General features: G+C 41.4%; 1 protein-coding gene across 5 annotated transcripts in view; it reads right to left on the bottom strand.

The window, feature by feature from the left end:
- The window catches only part of STARD13 (StAR related lipid transfer domain containing 13), a 305503-nt gene that overhangs the window by 112778 nt on the left and 174323 nt on the right, over positions 1-18402 (bottom strand). The window contains exon 1 of one of the 5 annotated variants that reach the window (XM_026108891.2): positions 9629-10094. The exons of the other annotated variants lie outside the window; for them this stretch is intronic. Coding sequence (XP_025964676.1) covers positions 9629-9797 — 169 coding nt within the window. The 5' untranslated portion in view covers positions 9798-10094. Of the gene's footprint in view, positions 1-9628; positions 10095-18402 lie in introns of those variants that run through there. 5 annotated transcript variants of the gene reach the window in all.

The raw sequence follows: 18402 nt of genomic DNA, 5'->3' as shown, positions 1-18402 counted from the left end.
AAGGAAGACAGCTCTTGCTTTGGACATGAAACGCTGAATGAAGAAAGGCTCAGGAGAAGCCATGAATCATCGCCAGTATTATTCGATTCAAGATACATTACTCAGGCAGTGGTATGAAATGCAGTTTTTGCTGCAACGGCTCAGAGTTTTGCAGGGTTTAATGCCAAATGAGCCATCTGGACTGTATTCTGAACATCTCACCCTGTTAATTTTGATGGGACTTTTAAGCCATATATAGTCTAAAGCTTGCTGAATTTAATAGAAAAGAAACTGCTTTTAACTTTGGATAAGACTTATACAGAGGGTTACACTTTTTAACTAAGTGAACTTGGTGGAACTGCGGTTTTTTTAAAGTCGTCAGAAATATAAATACAGCCATAAAAATAATAAAAAAAAAAACCCTCAAGGACTGACTGTCTCACTATCTGTGCCAAGAATTAACTTTTGGATTTTAGATTATTTCCCTCAGATAAATGTTTGCAGGAAGAGAAAGCCATTATCTTTGAAGTTACAAAATGATTAGATATTCAGCTGCTACCATCAGATGCAATTAAAGAGACAAAACAAAACTTAGCTTCATCGAGTTTGCCAAACACATTATGAAGAAGCCACATTGTGCTTAGGAGTCCTGTCCTGTCCTGTCCAGACTCCCACTCCCATACCCATTGGAGACCAGAAAAAACTAATAGTTCTGCCATTTCCTGAAGTGAGAAGGACATAACAGCACGATGCCTTTTACAAAAGTTCCCTGAATGGATGCTTGGTAACGTTGCAATTATTAGGAAATATAATACGATCAAATTATTTGGGGTAGCCTTTGCTGGTCAGATTCTGATTCTACACAAAATTCTAATGCTAATTTCAAAATAAGAAGAATAGGGTTGTGGTAGCTAATGTGAACTGCTTTACAGTATGAAATAATGAGAAAAACTTTTAAACAACCAGCTTTTTAACAGAAGTTACTTCTGCATTTCTGCAGGAATGGGAAGGCAATTCATGATGAGATGTATTTACTTTTGAAATGTCCTTCAGAAAGTTCTGACATTAAAAAGTGTATTTATGGCAAGAATGGCATTTACCTCTCTTGGGGTAAATATTACAGAAACACTAATGTTTAGGTTTTTAGAGCTGGTGGAGCATGGATTCTCTTCATTTTGCATCTTTTGTGGCAGTGGAAAGAGTGGTTATGTTTACATCGCTAAATGAAAGACAGCCAGATTCCTCTTTTCACAGTCCAGTGGCACTGCTTGGCTCACATCCCCACTACCTAGGCCTAGTCCTCTCTCCAATAAATTTGCCCCAGGTAGAGCTAGCTGGAGAAGGCCAAAACAGAGCCAGGGAGCCTCTATCAGGGGACCAGTGTAGACAGTCCAGGATCCAATATCCCAACTCTAATTCAGTGGTACAGACACATGCAGGAGTTTTGCAGAACTGGCAGCTACCTTGTATAAAAGTGTTAGATGACAGCAAAAAACTATACTAGCTTCTTAGCTTCCAGATATATTTAGCAGTAAAAGCTGTACTGTAGCCCTTAAGGAAATGTCTTTCCTTAATGCAAGGGTGTAATATTTTCCTGCAAGTGTGATTTCAAGATGGAAGCTGAGAAATCTCACAGAAAGATGGCAGATTTTGAAGGAATTTTTTTGGGGCGGGGGGAGAAATGAACAAAGTTTATAAAAGTTAGGATTAACTCTCAAGATGCCACTTTTACTTAATGCTTTTTTCCCCCTAAACCGCTCAAATGATGGAAATCTAGAAACAAGCATGATACAATCAATAAAATAAACAAACCATGAAAAACACTAGTGACACATTAAGGGAAAAAAAGTCAGTACCCTTTAGGTCATTAGGACTGAAGAGTGAGACAACAATAATATACAGATTTTGCTTCCAAATCCAGAAAACTCTGCCTGTACAAACAGAAGTTCCTCCAACCACAACCCTATTAGAAGAGAGAGCAATTATTGCTGAAGGCATGTAATATCTAGCTGATTAAAACACTACCAGTTGACATTATTAGGATTTATTATTTTGCTCCTTTAATACAGAGGAAGATTCATCTGAGTAAGCTGATCTCAGAGCTGAGTCCTTCTTTGGCAAAGGACTTAGAGTGGAAAGTGAAATGTCTGGTATGTCCCAGGAAGGCAGCTTCCATGCTTGGCAGCTGATAGTGACTTCAGAGTACTGTCTAACTAAGTTATTTCTCTGAGTTGACAACAATTATCACAAGGACAGAAACTTTTGCCCATCAGTGGCCGTGTCTGTCAAAACCCCATGTAATCTGAAATGTTATGAAGTGCTTCTCTTCTCCCAGTCAAATTAACCTCCTCAGCCCTGTAACAGATCAGCGATGAAAAGCCACAACATGTTTCCAGGCTGAGTCATGCACATTCTTTTCAACTAAGCAATAATGCTGTGAAGGTCTCTGCACCACGCTGTCTGCTCTTCAATAGTTGCAAAATACTCTAGCTGAAGGTGGTCAAACCCTCCCCTCCCCTACTATATTGTAGTGTACACATCAGTATTGCAATGATTTGCTCTAGTAACTTCAGCTGACCTGGTGAACTGAACCTGAGAGGAGAAACTCAACAGGTTTTTAAGCAAAAATGTAAACAGGTTTTTAAGCAAAAATGCACACATCTGAAGCAAGCAGATGAGGGTTTATTGGCTTGCACACAGGCAAGTACTTGTATAAAAAGTGTAAATAAATAAGAAATGACATAACTGGCAGATATTGGATCAAGCCCAAGTGGCTACTATAAGGTGTAAGAAACTCAACTACAGACAACAGTATAATAACCTAACTACAAGGCAGCTCCTCTCCTACTCTCTTCAAGTAGAAGCTTAGGCACAAATCTAAACACATGTTATACCCAATATGAAACTGTTCATATAATTGTCTAAGGACAGCTAAGAGGTTGAGAACTAATACTGCGTAACTGAAGTACAATATGAACAATGACTATGGCTAAGACACTATCAACAATTTCATCATGTTAGCATTTGAACCAAAGCTAAAAGAAAAAGCCCATAAGGATCTATTGCCCAGAGAGAAAAATACTATCTGGCTGGAATTTAAAACTGCAGAATTTTTTAATTAACACTTATGGTGCTGAGGGCACAGATACTGCACTTTATTTTCAGGGATTTATGTATAAATACACTCATGAAAGTCTCTCAGTAACAAAAGTATCATGTTCAGATTCTCTTAATTAATCTATTTTCATGAGTAATTTGTATTTTACTTCTGTTATGTAGCATTTTATAAACCCCAATGACTTACCACTTCCTCTAAATTTAAACTAAAAAAAATTATTATTACACTAATGATTCATTTATTGAGCATGCATCTTGCATCTGTTGGATTACATGTCTTTTAACACTATTGGCTCCAATTGTACAATAGGGCTAATTTGAAAATTAAAAATCTCCTCAGCGACTGATACAGAAGACAGATAGCAGATAACTACAGCTGTTCATTTCATCACAACAATTTCAAAACAAAAATGTCTCAAGTTAGGTTTCACCTTGGCTGAAATCCTGCCTTCAATGAAATCAAGAGCAAAAGTCCCCTAACTGAAAAGACAAGCCAAGATTTTCTTCTCTATGTTTAATCTGCATATGTCAGCAAAACTACCCGTCTCAATGACTGTTAAGTTATAAGGCCAGAAGGGACCATTATTATTTAGTCTGATCTGTTGTATCACACAGGCCACAGAATTACAGCTAGCAATTGGCATCAAGCTTATCATTTCAGGTTCAGCAAGTGTATATGATCTTCCAATTTGTCCCAACTTTGGTATCTCTTGACAATTTCTGCTTGCTCCAGTGAAGATTTCTCAGTCCTTGCCTTTAAAATATCCTGTTTTCTATGAAGCGCCACTTTGCAAAACTTTAATTAGCTGGACTGAAATCTTCTCCATTGCACATTTCTATTTTTTGTGTTATAAACTTCCACCACTGTTAAAACACCACTTCAGGGGTGTTTTGAGGTTCTAAATACCCCTCAGGATGTTCTTATTTTTTGTTTGAAAAAATCAGCACAAACATTTCAGCCATTTCTGAATAAGTTTATAAAAGTTTAGAAGAAAAATTATTTTTTAAGAAATTCCACAATTCTAATGAAAAATTCTAATCTCTCCATGTTTTAGGGAAAGAACTTGAGCATGAGACTTGAAGAAAAAGTGTGTGTCAGGAAGGAATGAAGATCAGCTTCATGTGATGTAGAGTGTCAGTTTTTAATGGAGTTTCCAGATACTGTAAAAATATCATTTTTCACAGGCTTAGTCAAGAATTTGATAGAGTCCAACAGACCCAAAGATGCCATCTGCTGTGGGCATGCTCCTGCCCCACACATGTCACTTACACCGGACTGTGTATGTGCTACCTCCACAGAGCAACGGGGCAGGCCCTGGCCGTGGATGACAAGGCAGCTCTGCTGCTGAAAATGTTTCTTCTGCTGCTTTGGGCCATCCTGGACTGGGCAGCAGAACTAGAGTGAAATGTCTTCTTCTGCCTTGTGGCGTGCTGCTTCGGAGTGGAGTGACAAGAACACCATGAGCACAGGCACTGGGGGTTGAAAGGGATGAGAGGGCCCATGGGGATGAGGTCAAAAAGGTTTAAAAGGGAGCAAAATGACAGTGGGACAGGCCAAATGGACAGTAAGTCTAGAACCATCTGAATTATTTTTTCCATTCCCCTGCTGGCAGCAAACACTTATGAGTAACTGTTTACGAGCTGTTTCTCCCTGCACTTCGAATGGTTCATAGGTAGGAACTAAAAACAACTATTGCCAATAGCTGCTCTGCCAGCTTGAGAAGTAGGAGGTCAATGTCATAGATCAGAGATGACTTAAGCGAGGTTTTGTATCATTAACATGATAGCTGAGTCCTGTTGGTTTTTGTTTTACTTTCTTGTGCTCAGACGATTAGGTTACAACATGTGAAGGTAAAGTGGCAAGCATCCAGAACGTGGGAAATGCTGCTCTTTGGGTTATCTGAACAACCATGTTCTGTCCTCCTTGTATATTCAAACAATACTGCAGACTTTAATTACATAATCATATCCTATTTTCCATCTCCAGTGATGAACAGGTAGATATACCTATATCATACCCAGAATGTGACCCAGGCTTTTTAATGCAGATTAAGGACTCCAACATTTTTACTATCATGATTTCAAAGTTCTCATTTTGAGCACTGTATGGGACTATATTATAGCTTACCTATTGCTTCATGGTATTTGATTTGTCTTATGTTAACAGTTCAAATGTAAAGTCACCTAAAACACACAAATTTCTGCCAAGTCACTCACGTCCCTCTGTAACACTCTCCATAAAATGCAGTCATACTTAGAAAAGAGATGAATGAAACATACTGAACTAATTCCAAAGGGAAGCATATAGATAGAAAAACTGCATTTGCTTGTACCTCTATGGCTCACTCAAAACAGACGAACACAGGTGATAAAGAGGTAACAGTAATCATAAAAGATCAATCCTGAAATTACAACGTAGAGTACTGTAAAACATCTGCTGAACACTGAACAGAGATATTGCCTTGAGAAGTTCTAATGTGCTTTGAGACCATCCTGTTGAAAGACTCTTATACTGCTCTTGCCTGTGGACATTAACTGCGAGAAATCATAGAGCATTTCTCCTTGTGGATAGGAATCTACTCATTAACAACAGGAATTCACCTTAGTTTTACTTTTTCTTTATACTAGTTTCTTATTGAAAGTTCAGGCTAAGAAAGAAATTCTGCTGTAGGTGAATGTGGACAACATCCCTGCATTTCTTTGACAGCGATGCCTAGCTGCGCAGCTGTGCCTGTGTTCACCCTGACTTACGCTATACTTACGCTGGACAGTCAATGATTTCAATTTAACATTTTCAGAGTATAGCATTAATTTTTCATTATTTTTTGCCTACAACTACTTTTTTAAATTTTCTGTTCTGCACTGTATTTAGCCATGTACTCTGAAAGAAATAACAACTTTGTGACTCATGTAACATAAATTCTTGAGAGTCACCACCTTATTTATTTAAAGAGAACATGAGTAATCATTAATGAATTCTCACACAGTTACTGCATACACAGTTTGAATAAATATTGAGACCAGGCGTGCTACGCCCTGCTCCTTTATGCTGAGGCATGTGTCCCCTTCAGCATGGAAACTAACGGGCTTAGAGGGGAAAAGGAATCATCAAAGGTTACATTTTGCAAATACCTATTTAATATCAGACAGATAATTACTACTCACATTCACAGGCCACCACATAATTCTGCCTCAAGGAGTCGGCGGTGAACATAAACCAAATATTTAGGACTTTTAAAGTATGATCTGATTAAAATACCAGTCTAGTTCATTTCATTTCCCTTGTGGTAGTTTTCTTTTTAGAAATGATTAAATAACATAATTCCTAGAATGATTCATTTAGTTTATTTTTAACTGACACCAGCGGAAAATACAAAGGAAAGCTTCTTCAGAAAACATGTTTTTAAAGCAGGAAGGAAAGCTGTATTGCACAATATGATAGAGTAATTCAGCATCATTTAGAAAAGTACATGCACTAATGACTGAAAAGCTGAAAGTGTGTGCAACACCTAGTATTACACTATATTAGTGAATCAGGCTTATACCCTGCAACAGAAGTTTTGACTGCTTCATATATATTTTTTGTAAATTATTTCTTTTGATAAGGAAAAACATCCCCGATGTAAAATCTTTAGCATTTACTGGTGTGAGTGCCTACAGTTTGAAACTCAGCAACTGAAAAATATCTGCAAAAGAAGTAGAGAGCAGCTATTCAAACAAGCCCCAAGGCAGCTTAGCACTTAAACATGTGGCAGGTCTCTTCTCTGCAGAGCAATTAACCATACAGGATTCACCATTTCAGTGATTTTAAGATGAAGAGTGGATGTTTTTCTAAACGTATGCTACAATTCAAACAATGATTAGATTGGGGAGGTCCTAACACAAGAACTGGGGTAGCTGGGTTCAAACTGCATTGTCTTCATGGTGTCTTCTGGCCATGAAATGTATGATTCAATGCCATATGAATTCAGGGAGACTGAAGAATGATTTCATGCTTTACTGAATTGGGCCGCTAAAAGCAAGTTTGGGTTTTCATCTTGCATCCCCTGATTTACTTTTAAATATAGTCTTAGTAAGTCACTCTGTGGCACTTCATTACCAACTAATCACTCCTGTCAATCTGGGCAATCTCACTTATCTCTAAATGGAAGGGGTGACGTCTCAATCCATATTATAGTACCCTGCCTAAGCAGTAGCATTTCCAGTTAATTATGAATGACTCCTGCACTGTGTGCTACAAAATCCAGCCTGTCCCAGCCTCACATTCCTTGCAGCCTAAGCAGGGCAGCACAGAGGGTGACACGCTGACCCAATGAACCTCAGGGAAAGGCTCATCAGTGACTTGGATGGACCTCAGATTTCATCCAGAGTGTAAACTGGAGGTTTCAGGCTGAATTACACTAGCTAGACTCACTTTTTTGGTATTCCTAACACAGCTATTTGTATCAAAATTATTATTCATTACTTGGGGCACTGCAGAAAAAATTGGGTATATGGTGTATTCCCAGTAATACTGAAAACACAAATCTCTTTCCTATAGCGTGGGTATGTACTGAACTGCAACATATCACATCATCACAGCACTATACAAAAGTAATTCCTTCAACTTTGTATGGGACATACTGGAAAACTGCAGCAGAGTAGCAGATTTTTTTCACCACGTACTGATCATCCATGTAACAAAATGCAGACAAAAAAGTTAGGACTCAGAAATTCCTGTTTATCCCATAATGTAGCCTCTCAAGAAATCTTGCTATTTATTGCCTTCATTTTCAAAAGCGACTACAGGACTGAGATATCTACATCGCCACATGATCTAGCCAAGACTACGTAAAATGATCAGATTTTCAGAGTAAGTGTACGTATAGTTTAACTAAAGCCTCAATTTCAGTGTTACAAGTTAGGCACCTAAAATCAACATAGCTTTTGAAAACAGCAGCACTGTTGAATGACTTTTTGGCAGCTGCTGCTCTCTAGGTACAGCTGACATGTCTATGAGCTCCACGACACCAAGTTACACAATACTGAAGACAGGTAAAGGAGGCGTGCTAAATCATTTCATCAGTGTCTGATGCTTGAAAATTAAGTTGGTTCTAACAGTGTGCCTGAAGTATTTTCAAATAAAACTGAAGAGAAATAAATTACCTTCTCTTTCCATTCAATCAAGGCTGTACACTGGGTACACTGAATGACATAATATCCTTCCTGAAATCAGAGCTGTAGTGAGGACCAGTATCCTTCAAACATGACCAGTTCCTGAGACCGTGCTGCAAACAACGACATTTTTCCTAATTGCCACAGAAACTATCTTTTCCATCTTTTTTAAAAGCTGGCCAAAGCAGTATGTATTGTTTTCTTTATAAACGCAATAAAGATTTCATCGTTACATTCCTGTACTTTGCCAGAGTTTGACAGCTACATATACAAAGAGTCTTGCTTGAAAGCAACATACAGAAATAGCCATTCTGTTCAACTGCTGCTGTTGAGAAGCTCAGACTAACTTCTGTAATATATTCCAGATACAGACACTAAACGATGTGAAAACTGTGACTGTTCCCAGTTAGCAGAATCAAACATATTTTCGCAAGCTGTCAAGGCAATGACTGCCTGAGAAATTGCTATCTTCCAGATTGGGGTGTGAGGGGGAAGCAGGTGAGAGAGGAGGAAAAATGCATTATATTTTCTATCTCTTTTTCTGTTTGTAGGACCACAACTCTTTTGAAAACTGATACTCTTGGAAACAGGACTCCAGTATGTATTGATTTGCTTTTTAATCTAGAAAAATCAGCACAGTTGGCTTTTTTCTTTTTTTTTTTTTTCATTTGCTTTACAGATTCTCTAGATGATTTGTTTTTAAATTGCATATACAAGCCAAAGCATTTGTCTTCAGGCCAATTTAGGTACTTAGCCTTAGCACTGTAGAGATATACTTCAGAAAAGAAAAATCAATACGTCTGTAATGGCTGGTTGGATAAATGTATAAACAGTTTCAGAAAGCCAAGTCAGCAATTATCTTTAAGGACATGTGACAAGTTTTCTAATCCTCTGACAGTTACACACGCTTGTTTCCAAAGAATGCTGCCTGAGCTGCCTTTTTCCAGCCGGTCTGGACTTCTGCTTTGTTTTTAACCGGATGGTCACCTACTCTCTACCTTTTACTAGTGGCAGGTTTTACCTGTAGCAGCGGGAGCAGACATACTGATGTCAGCAGCTGCTGCGCAAGTCAGAAAAGACGAACTTCAGCACCGAAGCTACCGCTTAGTTTATGATTTAAAAGATAATGTAGTTAAATGGCTAATCATGCACTAGCATTCACCGCTCTATTCCCTGCGTATATGTGCATACACACACTGCAGAGAAACAGAAAGTTATGAATGACCTTTTCAAACTTTGACTTCAGTCAGATTAGTTCAGAATACAAAAAGGAAAAGAGTTGGGAATTGGAGGCATTAAAATAGTTCTAGTTTGAAAATGTGGACCTCCAGATCTTACAACAGGGACAGGCTAATAAGAGCTGCTGCCAGTAACTCACCTTGTTGAATTTTCGTCAGCAGATGGTGACGTGCGAGAATCCTGCTCATCCTGTAGGGAGGGCGCCGTGCCGTTTGATCGAATCGTACGTACATCTCCTGGCCCTCAGGTGACATGGAGTTTAGATAGTAGCAGCCTGCGCCTGGAGTCCTGGACACCTGCTTAAACATCTCTGCTCCTTTAAAATCGCTTCTTCGGTCTCCTGTATGGCTACTCCAGATTATAATCAGGGTAATGAAAGGAGGGAGGCAACAAGCCCTAGGGAGCTGAAAGGAGCAAGCGCTTTAAAAGAAAAAGGAGTGCCAAAAGCTACAACTCAGGATTCCAGCTGCTCCCACATGATCCGAGAGGGCCAATCGCTCCAAGTACAGCATGGGAAAGTGCCTGCGCCTAGCAGGGACACAAAGTCTGCCGAGCAGTTACAGTCCCGCACAGCCTCGAAGGCAAAGGACAGGCTTCTGAGCTTCCTCAGCACTGACCAGCTGCAAAGGACCGTTTTGGAAAACAGTGAGGAAAAAGTTTAAGCCATTTAGCAGTACCTATTTTAGACTGCAAAGCTCCTCATTATGCAGGGCTGTGGAAAACCTTCTCCTCCTCTGCTCCGTGCCACAGCTGCCTTCTCATCTCTTGAGAAGGTGCCCTTGCTAATTTTCTAAAAATCATATTGCCGTTTGCCAAGAAAAAGTCCGTTTAGGGATGGGCTGTGTGAATCTCAAAGCCGCACAGTACAACGAGCACTGGAACAAATGAAGCCCTTCCAAAGGGAAAAAAAAAAATAGCTTAGCAGCAGGCACACAGCAGTAGTAAACAAAATCCAAGATTCCCTAATATTATCCTTACTGGGAACTGCTTACAATGTGGAAGAAGGGAAGAGGATAGAGAGGTTTTTTGTCCTTCAGGTTCCCCAACATAATATCTTTTGCTTTTTCAGCAGACAGCGGGGCATCTGATTTTATTCAGTTTTATATATCAACCATCGCATTTGCAAAATTTGATGTTTCTTCAGCTAATGAAATGGAAGCAGAGCGTTGCCATTTTTATCAGCATTCAGGTAGCAAATCTGAGTGAAAATATGCACAGAGTAATACAGAAAATGCCTAGCATGTCAGTCAGTTACTTTTTCAAAACAATTTAAAATATCAGCATTTTGGTGTAGTACACACCTAGCACGAGCCCATCCCTAAGGGAGGAGAATCCTTGCCGGGGAGCTCTGTGATGGACACAGCCTCCGAAGTGAGCACCGCTGCCGCGCAGGACACGGCTTCAAAGCACTGGAGAGAGATTTCAGAGAAACGCAATGCTGGAAATGGAAAAGACTTAGAAGAAGACTGTCTCACCCCCCTGCCTGAACAGGCTCACGCTGAAATTCGTATGGGAGCGCAGGCGAAGGTGCAGGCGCGGGGAAGGGCTGGCACTGCGCAAGGGGAGGCACGAGGGAGGCTGCCACCAAGGACCCCGCACCGCTTGCAAACCACGCGGCCAACTCTGCGCCGCTCTCACGTGGGCCGGCGGCACGTGGAGGGGCAGGCAGCCGACTGCTGCCTGCGGTGCCAGCAAGCCCCCCGCAGCAGGGGCTGAACTCCTCTTCCAACCCGTGGTGGCATCCGCCTGCCCAGCCTCCACCTGGTTTGCCCACCCACCTGGGTAGGTCTCCACCTGGGACAATATGACCGTCGATGTCCTTGGGGGCAAGCAAAGAGTCCTGAATCTGTGCTCCGGCCTGGAGGGCAACGGCACAGCATGGCTCACCCTCCCACCGCTGAGCTCCCCCCTTGCTGCCGACAAGGACCAGGGCTATGGCGCTGTCGCTTTCCCTCAAACCACACCGCGGCACTGCCTGGGAATGTGCTGGCTCCCACGGGACAAAATGACACCACCTATAGCCATTACATAGTGTGCATTTTACTCACGATCGACACGAGGCTTTTGCAATGTAGTAAAATGGAGAAATATAATTCTGGGTGCTAGAAATTTAAAACGTGCGCTGCAGAACGACAGCCTCCTGTCAGCACCATCCCCGGCCACCCGCAAGCTCCGTGTCTGCTGTATGCTTTCCCAGGTGCAGCTCTGTGGTCTTTTCTGAGACACACAGGAGGGACTTCGAACTCAAAATGACCCAGGTAGCACTGTTACTGTCTATACTCCCAAACAGGCCTGGCTATATTTTGGTCATCTGCAGACAGAGAGGGGGATTGGCCATTTCTTCCCTCCTTTGCTGTGTGAAGTTGAGAGGAAGGAGAGCAGCCGAGACGCGAGTGGGAGAGGATGTGACAAGTGAGGGAAGGGATGGTTACGGACTCCATCCCGGCTTGTTCCGCCTGGGAAAAGTCAGCGCGTCAGTTGCTCATCTGCTGTCTTTTGAAGAATAAATATCCCAGAGACTCCTGAATGTCAGTGATATGCACAGTATTCATCCAAAGCAACATTACCACTATTAGGAGAATTTTTTATTTGAGTAAGCCACTCCTGATGGCGATGAGTTCTTTGATCTAATTTTACTTACAAAACGCTATTGCTAGTGGAAAAAGCAATTAACATTTCATAGCACTCACTTTGAATTTTCATACGAATTTTCTTTTTCTTTTGGAAAATACATACACTTTTTCCATTAAAGGGATTCTGCATTGCTTCTTGCAGTACTTCCAGAGACATGGAACCAGTTGAACAGAAATGTAATGCTTAAAAAGCTGGACCAGAAAAACAAAGACCAAGGCAACAGCCTCTGTCAAGGTCCTGACTAGGGAAGAGATGCACTCAGAACTGAGCCCTTGGTCGGCCCAGTTATATCCTCATGTTACAGAGCGATGCCCTGGTGCCCGTCTGGCTGCCCAGCATTCCTGCTTGCTCCCAGCCACGCACATGCCAGGGAGCAGGGGCGATCGGGGAGCTGCCCTTGTAGCTCGCTGACCAGTGCACTGCCCAGTCCCACAGGGCAGCAGGAGGAGCACCCACTGCAGGGCAATGCGTTTCACTGTTCCCTTGGCGCTAGGGCCAAAACCCAGTGTGAGACTGCAGGGCTGCCTCATGCGCAGCGCTGCTAAGTGGTGCCTCTTCTGAGGCTGGATTCTTTGGCTATAATCCAGCACTTACATAGTAGTCAAATAAAACAAGAAACAACAAGAGTTAGCTGGTCTTTCAGGGATCATTTTAAAGCTCCTATACTTCTGTTCGTGTACAATGGAGGAAAGAAGAGGTCCTCATTACATACTTTAAAAATGACTGTCCCCTCATTCAGTGATTATCTCACCATGCACTGTTTACTTTCAAAAATGCATAAGCCTGTCATTCAAACGAGAAAACACCTTTGGCCACCAATCTTTCAGATGAAAAGTACTAGAAGAGCCTAAGCTGTTAGAACGCTAATTAATATTTCAGTTTAAACTGTACGGAGGGATTCTGGAAGACTTCATGGAATAACATTGGACTTCATGCTAACAGACCTCTTGTAAAAGCAGCTACACGCTGAAAGCTTCTCTGCATTTTACAAAGGCTGCAGGGGACCTTTGGCACGCGTACGAAATAGCTACCTGCTCCGGCAGCAGCCAAGGCCGTGAGAGGGAAAGCTGAGCTCCATCTTCCCGTGTCATGACTGAGCCCTGCTAGAACGGAGATTCCTTCATAAAAAGCACATCTGAAACCAGTAATTTTTTTTTCTTTTAATCTGAACCAGAAATACCTGCGTTTGCAATTACAGCATACTACCTGTGTGTCACTGCGAGACATCTGCCACAAGAAACACTAATTTGATGCATACTGAAACTCTCTGGAAGATCAGGAAGCTTTACTTAAAGGCGTATTAATACAGCACAGTGCTACTGAAACCAGCACAGGGTTTAAGTACCAGTGTCACTGACAACATCAGTGCAAGGAGGTGTACTTTTCATAGCTGGAACTGCATGAATATTTGATTTTCTGTTCATTAATTTTTATGTTTCTTCCTCCTTTTATCATTGAAACTGCATTTGGAGTGAGGGGGAGAGAGTAAACTATGTGCAGAGAAAGCCTGTCCCCAGGGCTACTCACACATACCACAGGATCATAGGTAATACTTCAGCAGGAATCCTGAAAGCAGGATTCTATAATAAGATGGAGAAAACAGCACAGGATAGTCTAGAAACTCAAAAGCATGTTTGATAACTATCCACTTACAACCAGCTTTTCTGAACAAAATGAGAGTGTGAGATTGTACATCAGTTTACAGCCTACAACACTGTAGCCTGGGGGGTAGCTGAGGGCAAACCGAGATAAATGGCACTTTGCCACTACTATCTACATATATAATAGGGCTTACCTTTTTTATAATGCACCCCTTCTAATTAACTGTGAGATAGGTTCATGATATTGCAGGTGACATAAAGCTCTTCTGGCTTGTATTCAACACACAGTTTTCACACAATAATCAGTCCCTCGATCTTACTGCTCTGACCCGTTTCCCTTTTATTGTTAGTCACACTTATCTCGCTATATCACATCTAAGATTAAATGGCAACTCGATGGTTTCTCTTCATTTGGAAGCACTAGTGCTGTGAGAACAACAGTGTTTCCTAATCACTGGAGTGGCACAGGTGTTATTAACATCAATGACATGTAGGTATAAGAAGCCAGAAACTCTGTTTTCAAGTCACAGAAAAAAAAATCAGGCATCTGCATTTAACATGTTGATCTCTGGATTCCCTTCTATAGTATTCTGCAGGTAGAAGAATATTCCATTACTGGATTTTAGCCGTAACTAGGGTATCCTACACAATTTCTTACCTGTTTCTGCTTTTACAGATGCCTGCACAGCAGTTCATACACTAACAGCAGGCAATTCCTCTTTTTTCAAATTTAGGAAGGGAAAAAGGTCATTTGTGGCAGAGCTCAAAGCTGTGTTTGTGATGAGGGTTTGACTTAGTCCACGTTTTGAATCCTATTTCTGTGACTGGGATATTTAAAAGCAGAAGTTCACTAACTAATATTTAGGAAAAATGTTTTATGTTTGAACACTGGCATTCCTCTGAGAGCTCAGCGGGGATTAATACAGGCTGCAAACTAGATTGCACATGGCACGAACCAGCGGGATTTCTACGGCAGCCAGAAACGCCTCACTCCGCCGCACCGGCACGTCCAACACCTTCCGGAGGCCGCTGCGGGGAGCCAGGGCTCTGAGGCTCGTCTGCAGAGGGACACAGACCGCAGTGGGGCAGAAAGAAAAGAGTTTACAGAAGATTTCAGCATGGCTGGGAGGCAGGACCGAAAAGGCTAATGGCTGCACCGCATTACGACAGAGAATTGTTTAACTGGAAAGCCCGATACGGATGTGTTTTGGAGGCAAGTCAGCTGCTACGTCAACTGATAGCGAGTTTTAAAAATGAGTACTGTTAAACAAGGCTTTTTCTTGTGCATGAGAGAGAGGCTTCTAGACACCCCTGATAAACTTCAAACCAGGAAAAGAAGCTTCTGAATGGTACAGTATATCCCCTGCCTCTCTTTTAGTGTCCCAGTTCTGGCGTAAGAGGATTATCCAGCTATATTTTAAGAACCACATATTTAGTGGAAGTACCACTATAAAACTATCTCCTGATTATAAAAGCATTAGGGGACTGGCCAAACGATAGAAGGCAGCCTTAACATAAGCAGAGGATTAGAAATGATATGCACACTCAGTACAAGAGTGGTATGTTTACAGGCATAAAGGACGGCTGGGGGAAAAGGCTGACAACTGCCCCACCTGCCACCAAAGCAAGTTCCCCACTTTACAGAAATAAGGACATGCAAAAACCCAAGAAGACGAGGTCATGGCAAGAAAGCTGAACTGACTCCTCACATCAGTATTGCTTTGGAAGATCTCAGGGATGTCAAATTAATAAAATGAATAGCAACAAATCTCCACGACTGGACGGGTCACACCAAAGGCCTAAAGAAGCTCAGATATAAAATTACCACACTGTCAATGGTGAGATTTAACTCATGGCTTAAAATGACTTCTCATCAGAGAAATGGAAAGTAGCAATATGATGTAATTTTTAAAAAGGGCTTCACAGGGAATTTAAGGAACTGAAGTCTATAGTCTATGGTGGAAGAATTGGAATAAACTATAACAAAGAATAGAATTACTAAAAGTGTATAACTATGATACAATGGTGAAAAATCAGCCTGGTTTCTGTAGAGGTAAATGCCTAAAATCTGTTTTTTTAAAACCTGTTTTTAAAAGGATCATATAGTTGATAGGATGTATTTGGATTTTGAAAAAGCTTCCAACAAGATCCTCTAACAAAAGATTATAAAAAAACTCAGCTATCAAGGATAAAAAGGAAAAGGCCACTTGTGGCTTAATGGCTGCTTAAAAGATAGGAAACAGAAGTAGTAATAAATATTCCATTTTCACAGTGGTGTGAGGTTCCCGGTGGAATCCCACAGAGATGAGCACTGGGACCTGTTATATCCGTCAGTGATTTTTTAAAGGGACTGAGTACTAGGGTGACAATATTTAGTGATGATACTAAATTAGTCTGGAAGTCAAAACAAAAATTGGTTGAAAACACTCAAGGTTCTTATGATATTAATTGAGTAGGCATTAAAGCTGCAGTTTTTGAGAGCTGATAAATGTACTTGGGGGGAAAAAAATTGCCCTAACAATACACAGTGCATAGTGCCCAGTGACAGAATTTAAAGGAGCTACTACCACTGAGGAAATAGGTCTTGGAGACGTTTACGAAAAAGCCAATACAAGTGCTCAATAGGAAAGAAGAAAGAAACAAAAATGATTTTAAAGCTTGTTAGAAAAAGTAATTAAGAACAAAAGGACAAACACCATTATGCTGTTATAAAGGTGTGCCCATCACTCAGTAATTTTGGGTTCACAGTTAAAGAAGTAGGGAACATTAAATGGAATGATCATGGGGCATGTTCAAAACAAATGAACAGAAATATTTCTTCATATTATACATAGATAAACCTGGGAGCTCATTGCCAGAGGATGCTGTGGCTGCCAAAAGGTAGAAGAGTTCAAAAAACGATTAGGTAAATTCATGAAAGAAAAATCTTTCAAGGACTATTAAATAAAAAAATTGTAGCTGAAGAAGTCCCTAAACCACACGGACATGGGTAAGGCCTACAAGGTATACTCTATCGCTATATGCTTACCCTAGTGTTAGCTGTTTTCCCTAAATAGCTCCTACTGGCAGACACGGGTATGAGGTTGGCCGGACCTGCGGTCTGACCGCAGTGGCTGTTCTGTATTCTCATATAAACCAACCAGCCTGCACACAGCCCAGGTGCTATTTAAAAACGGCAACTTTGGCTGGGCTGCTTCGTTATGAGTGCATCAAAATAACCCCTGCTGTGGCCTGTGGCTGGGGCCTGCGGACCAGCCGGTGCTGCCCTGAAGGCAGCCTCCTCATGCCCCCTGGTCCTGCGCTCAGGAGCCGAAGCCAGTGGCCACCAGCCATGATGAAGACCACAGAGGGTGGCACCGTCCTGCTGCATCCCATCACCCAGGGGATGTGGAGGGGACCAGGCGTGCCAGTCCCGTGCGTAACGTTGTGCTAGTGGTCAGTCGGTTGGTCCGGTCCCTGGCTGCTAATTTAGGCGTTATGGTCTCACTCCCATTCGGTTTTAACCACAACATTTTTTCCTCGGTCAGACCGCGCCAGCGTGTGAATGTAGATTCCCCTGGCCTCAGCTGAACTGCTCACATGCTTACCTGATGCCCGAATCCAGCCAAGAATAGTCAGCATCCTGCGGTGTGAAGTCCCTAAAGACAACATTTCTCAACAGTAAATTAAGAAAAAAATAAAAAAGTGGGATAATAAATAGAGTTCAAAATAGAGGTCACAAGAGGGGAAGACACGGCAGGTGACAGACCGACCTCCTCTGCCAAAGCGCTCGAAGAGCGCTATGACAGGAATAAGCTAAAAGTAGTTTCTGTACCGTTAGCGCAACTCCATCTGCTAAATCTATACACAAGTTCCTAAAACCAACCCCACAGGAACTGTGTAAATATATTTAAGTAGCGGTGGGCTAACATACATCCTAATCACCCAGCCTCACTAACAAAGTGTTTGGATAACACAGTGATAACATAAGAAAGTGTTTGGATAAACTAAGTTTATCCAAACACTTTCTTATGCTATCAAAATATATTCTAAATCCCTGTACAGACCTACTGCTGGTGTAACTCTGAACCACAGGCAAACATTACTATCTTAGCAGAAGGTTCATGCCTTCTCAGAGGCTTCATGCGAGGGTTTCGTTATTTATTTTCTTTTTGGCGGTACTGCAGCAGCACTGTGGTGAAATGGAAAGAGAGAAAAGTTCCTTTTTCAGATCTTGATTGCAGGGTTTTGAGCATCTATGTTAGAAAAACAATGCCAAAGCTAGATTTTGTACCCCCCCCCCAAAAAAAAAAAACAGAACAGTACCACTCAGTTACTGTTCAATTATTCTTAGTATCACTGCTATTTCAAACATTGCAACATGGGAACATGAAGTTTGTTTTGCCCAGAAATTCTTCAGCCTCCTTGAAATCAATGAATATTCATTACCTTATTTCACTGTCTGCTCCAGTGAGGCAGACTATTCTGATGATTAGGGCATAGGACTGGCAATGACTTGCTAGATTTCAGGGAAGACATATAACCTGTCACTGCACAAGTTTCCTAACTGATAACAGTAATCTTTGTCTATATTAATTACTTTGGTATCTAAATATGAAAAAAGAAATGTAACTTGCTAGGCAGTTTTGTTTTCCTTATTAGCAATATGAGTACACTGGAAGCAGGAAAAAGTCTAGTG

This window comes from Dromaius novaehollandiae, chromosome 1, assembly GCF_036370855.1.
Source record: "Dromaius novaehollandiae isolate bDroNov1 chromosome 1, bDroNov1.hap1, whole genome shotgun sequence".
In the NCBI taxonomy this organism is placed as follows: Eukaryota; Metazoa; Chordata; class Aves; order Casuariiformes; family Dromaiidae; genus Dromaius; species Dromaius novaehollandiae.
This window is presented reverse-complemented; position numbering and strand designations above follow the sequence as displayed.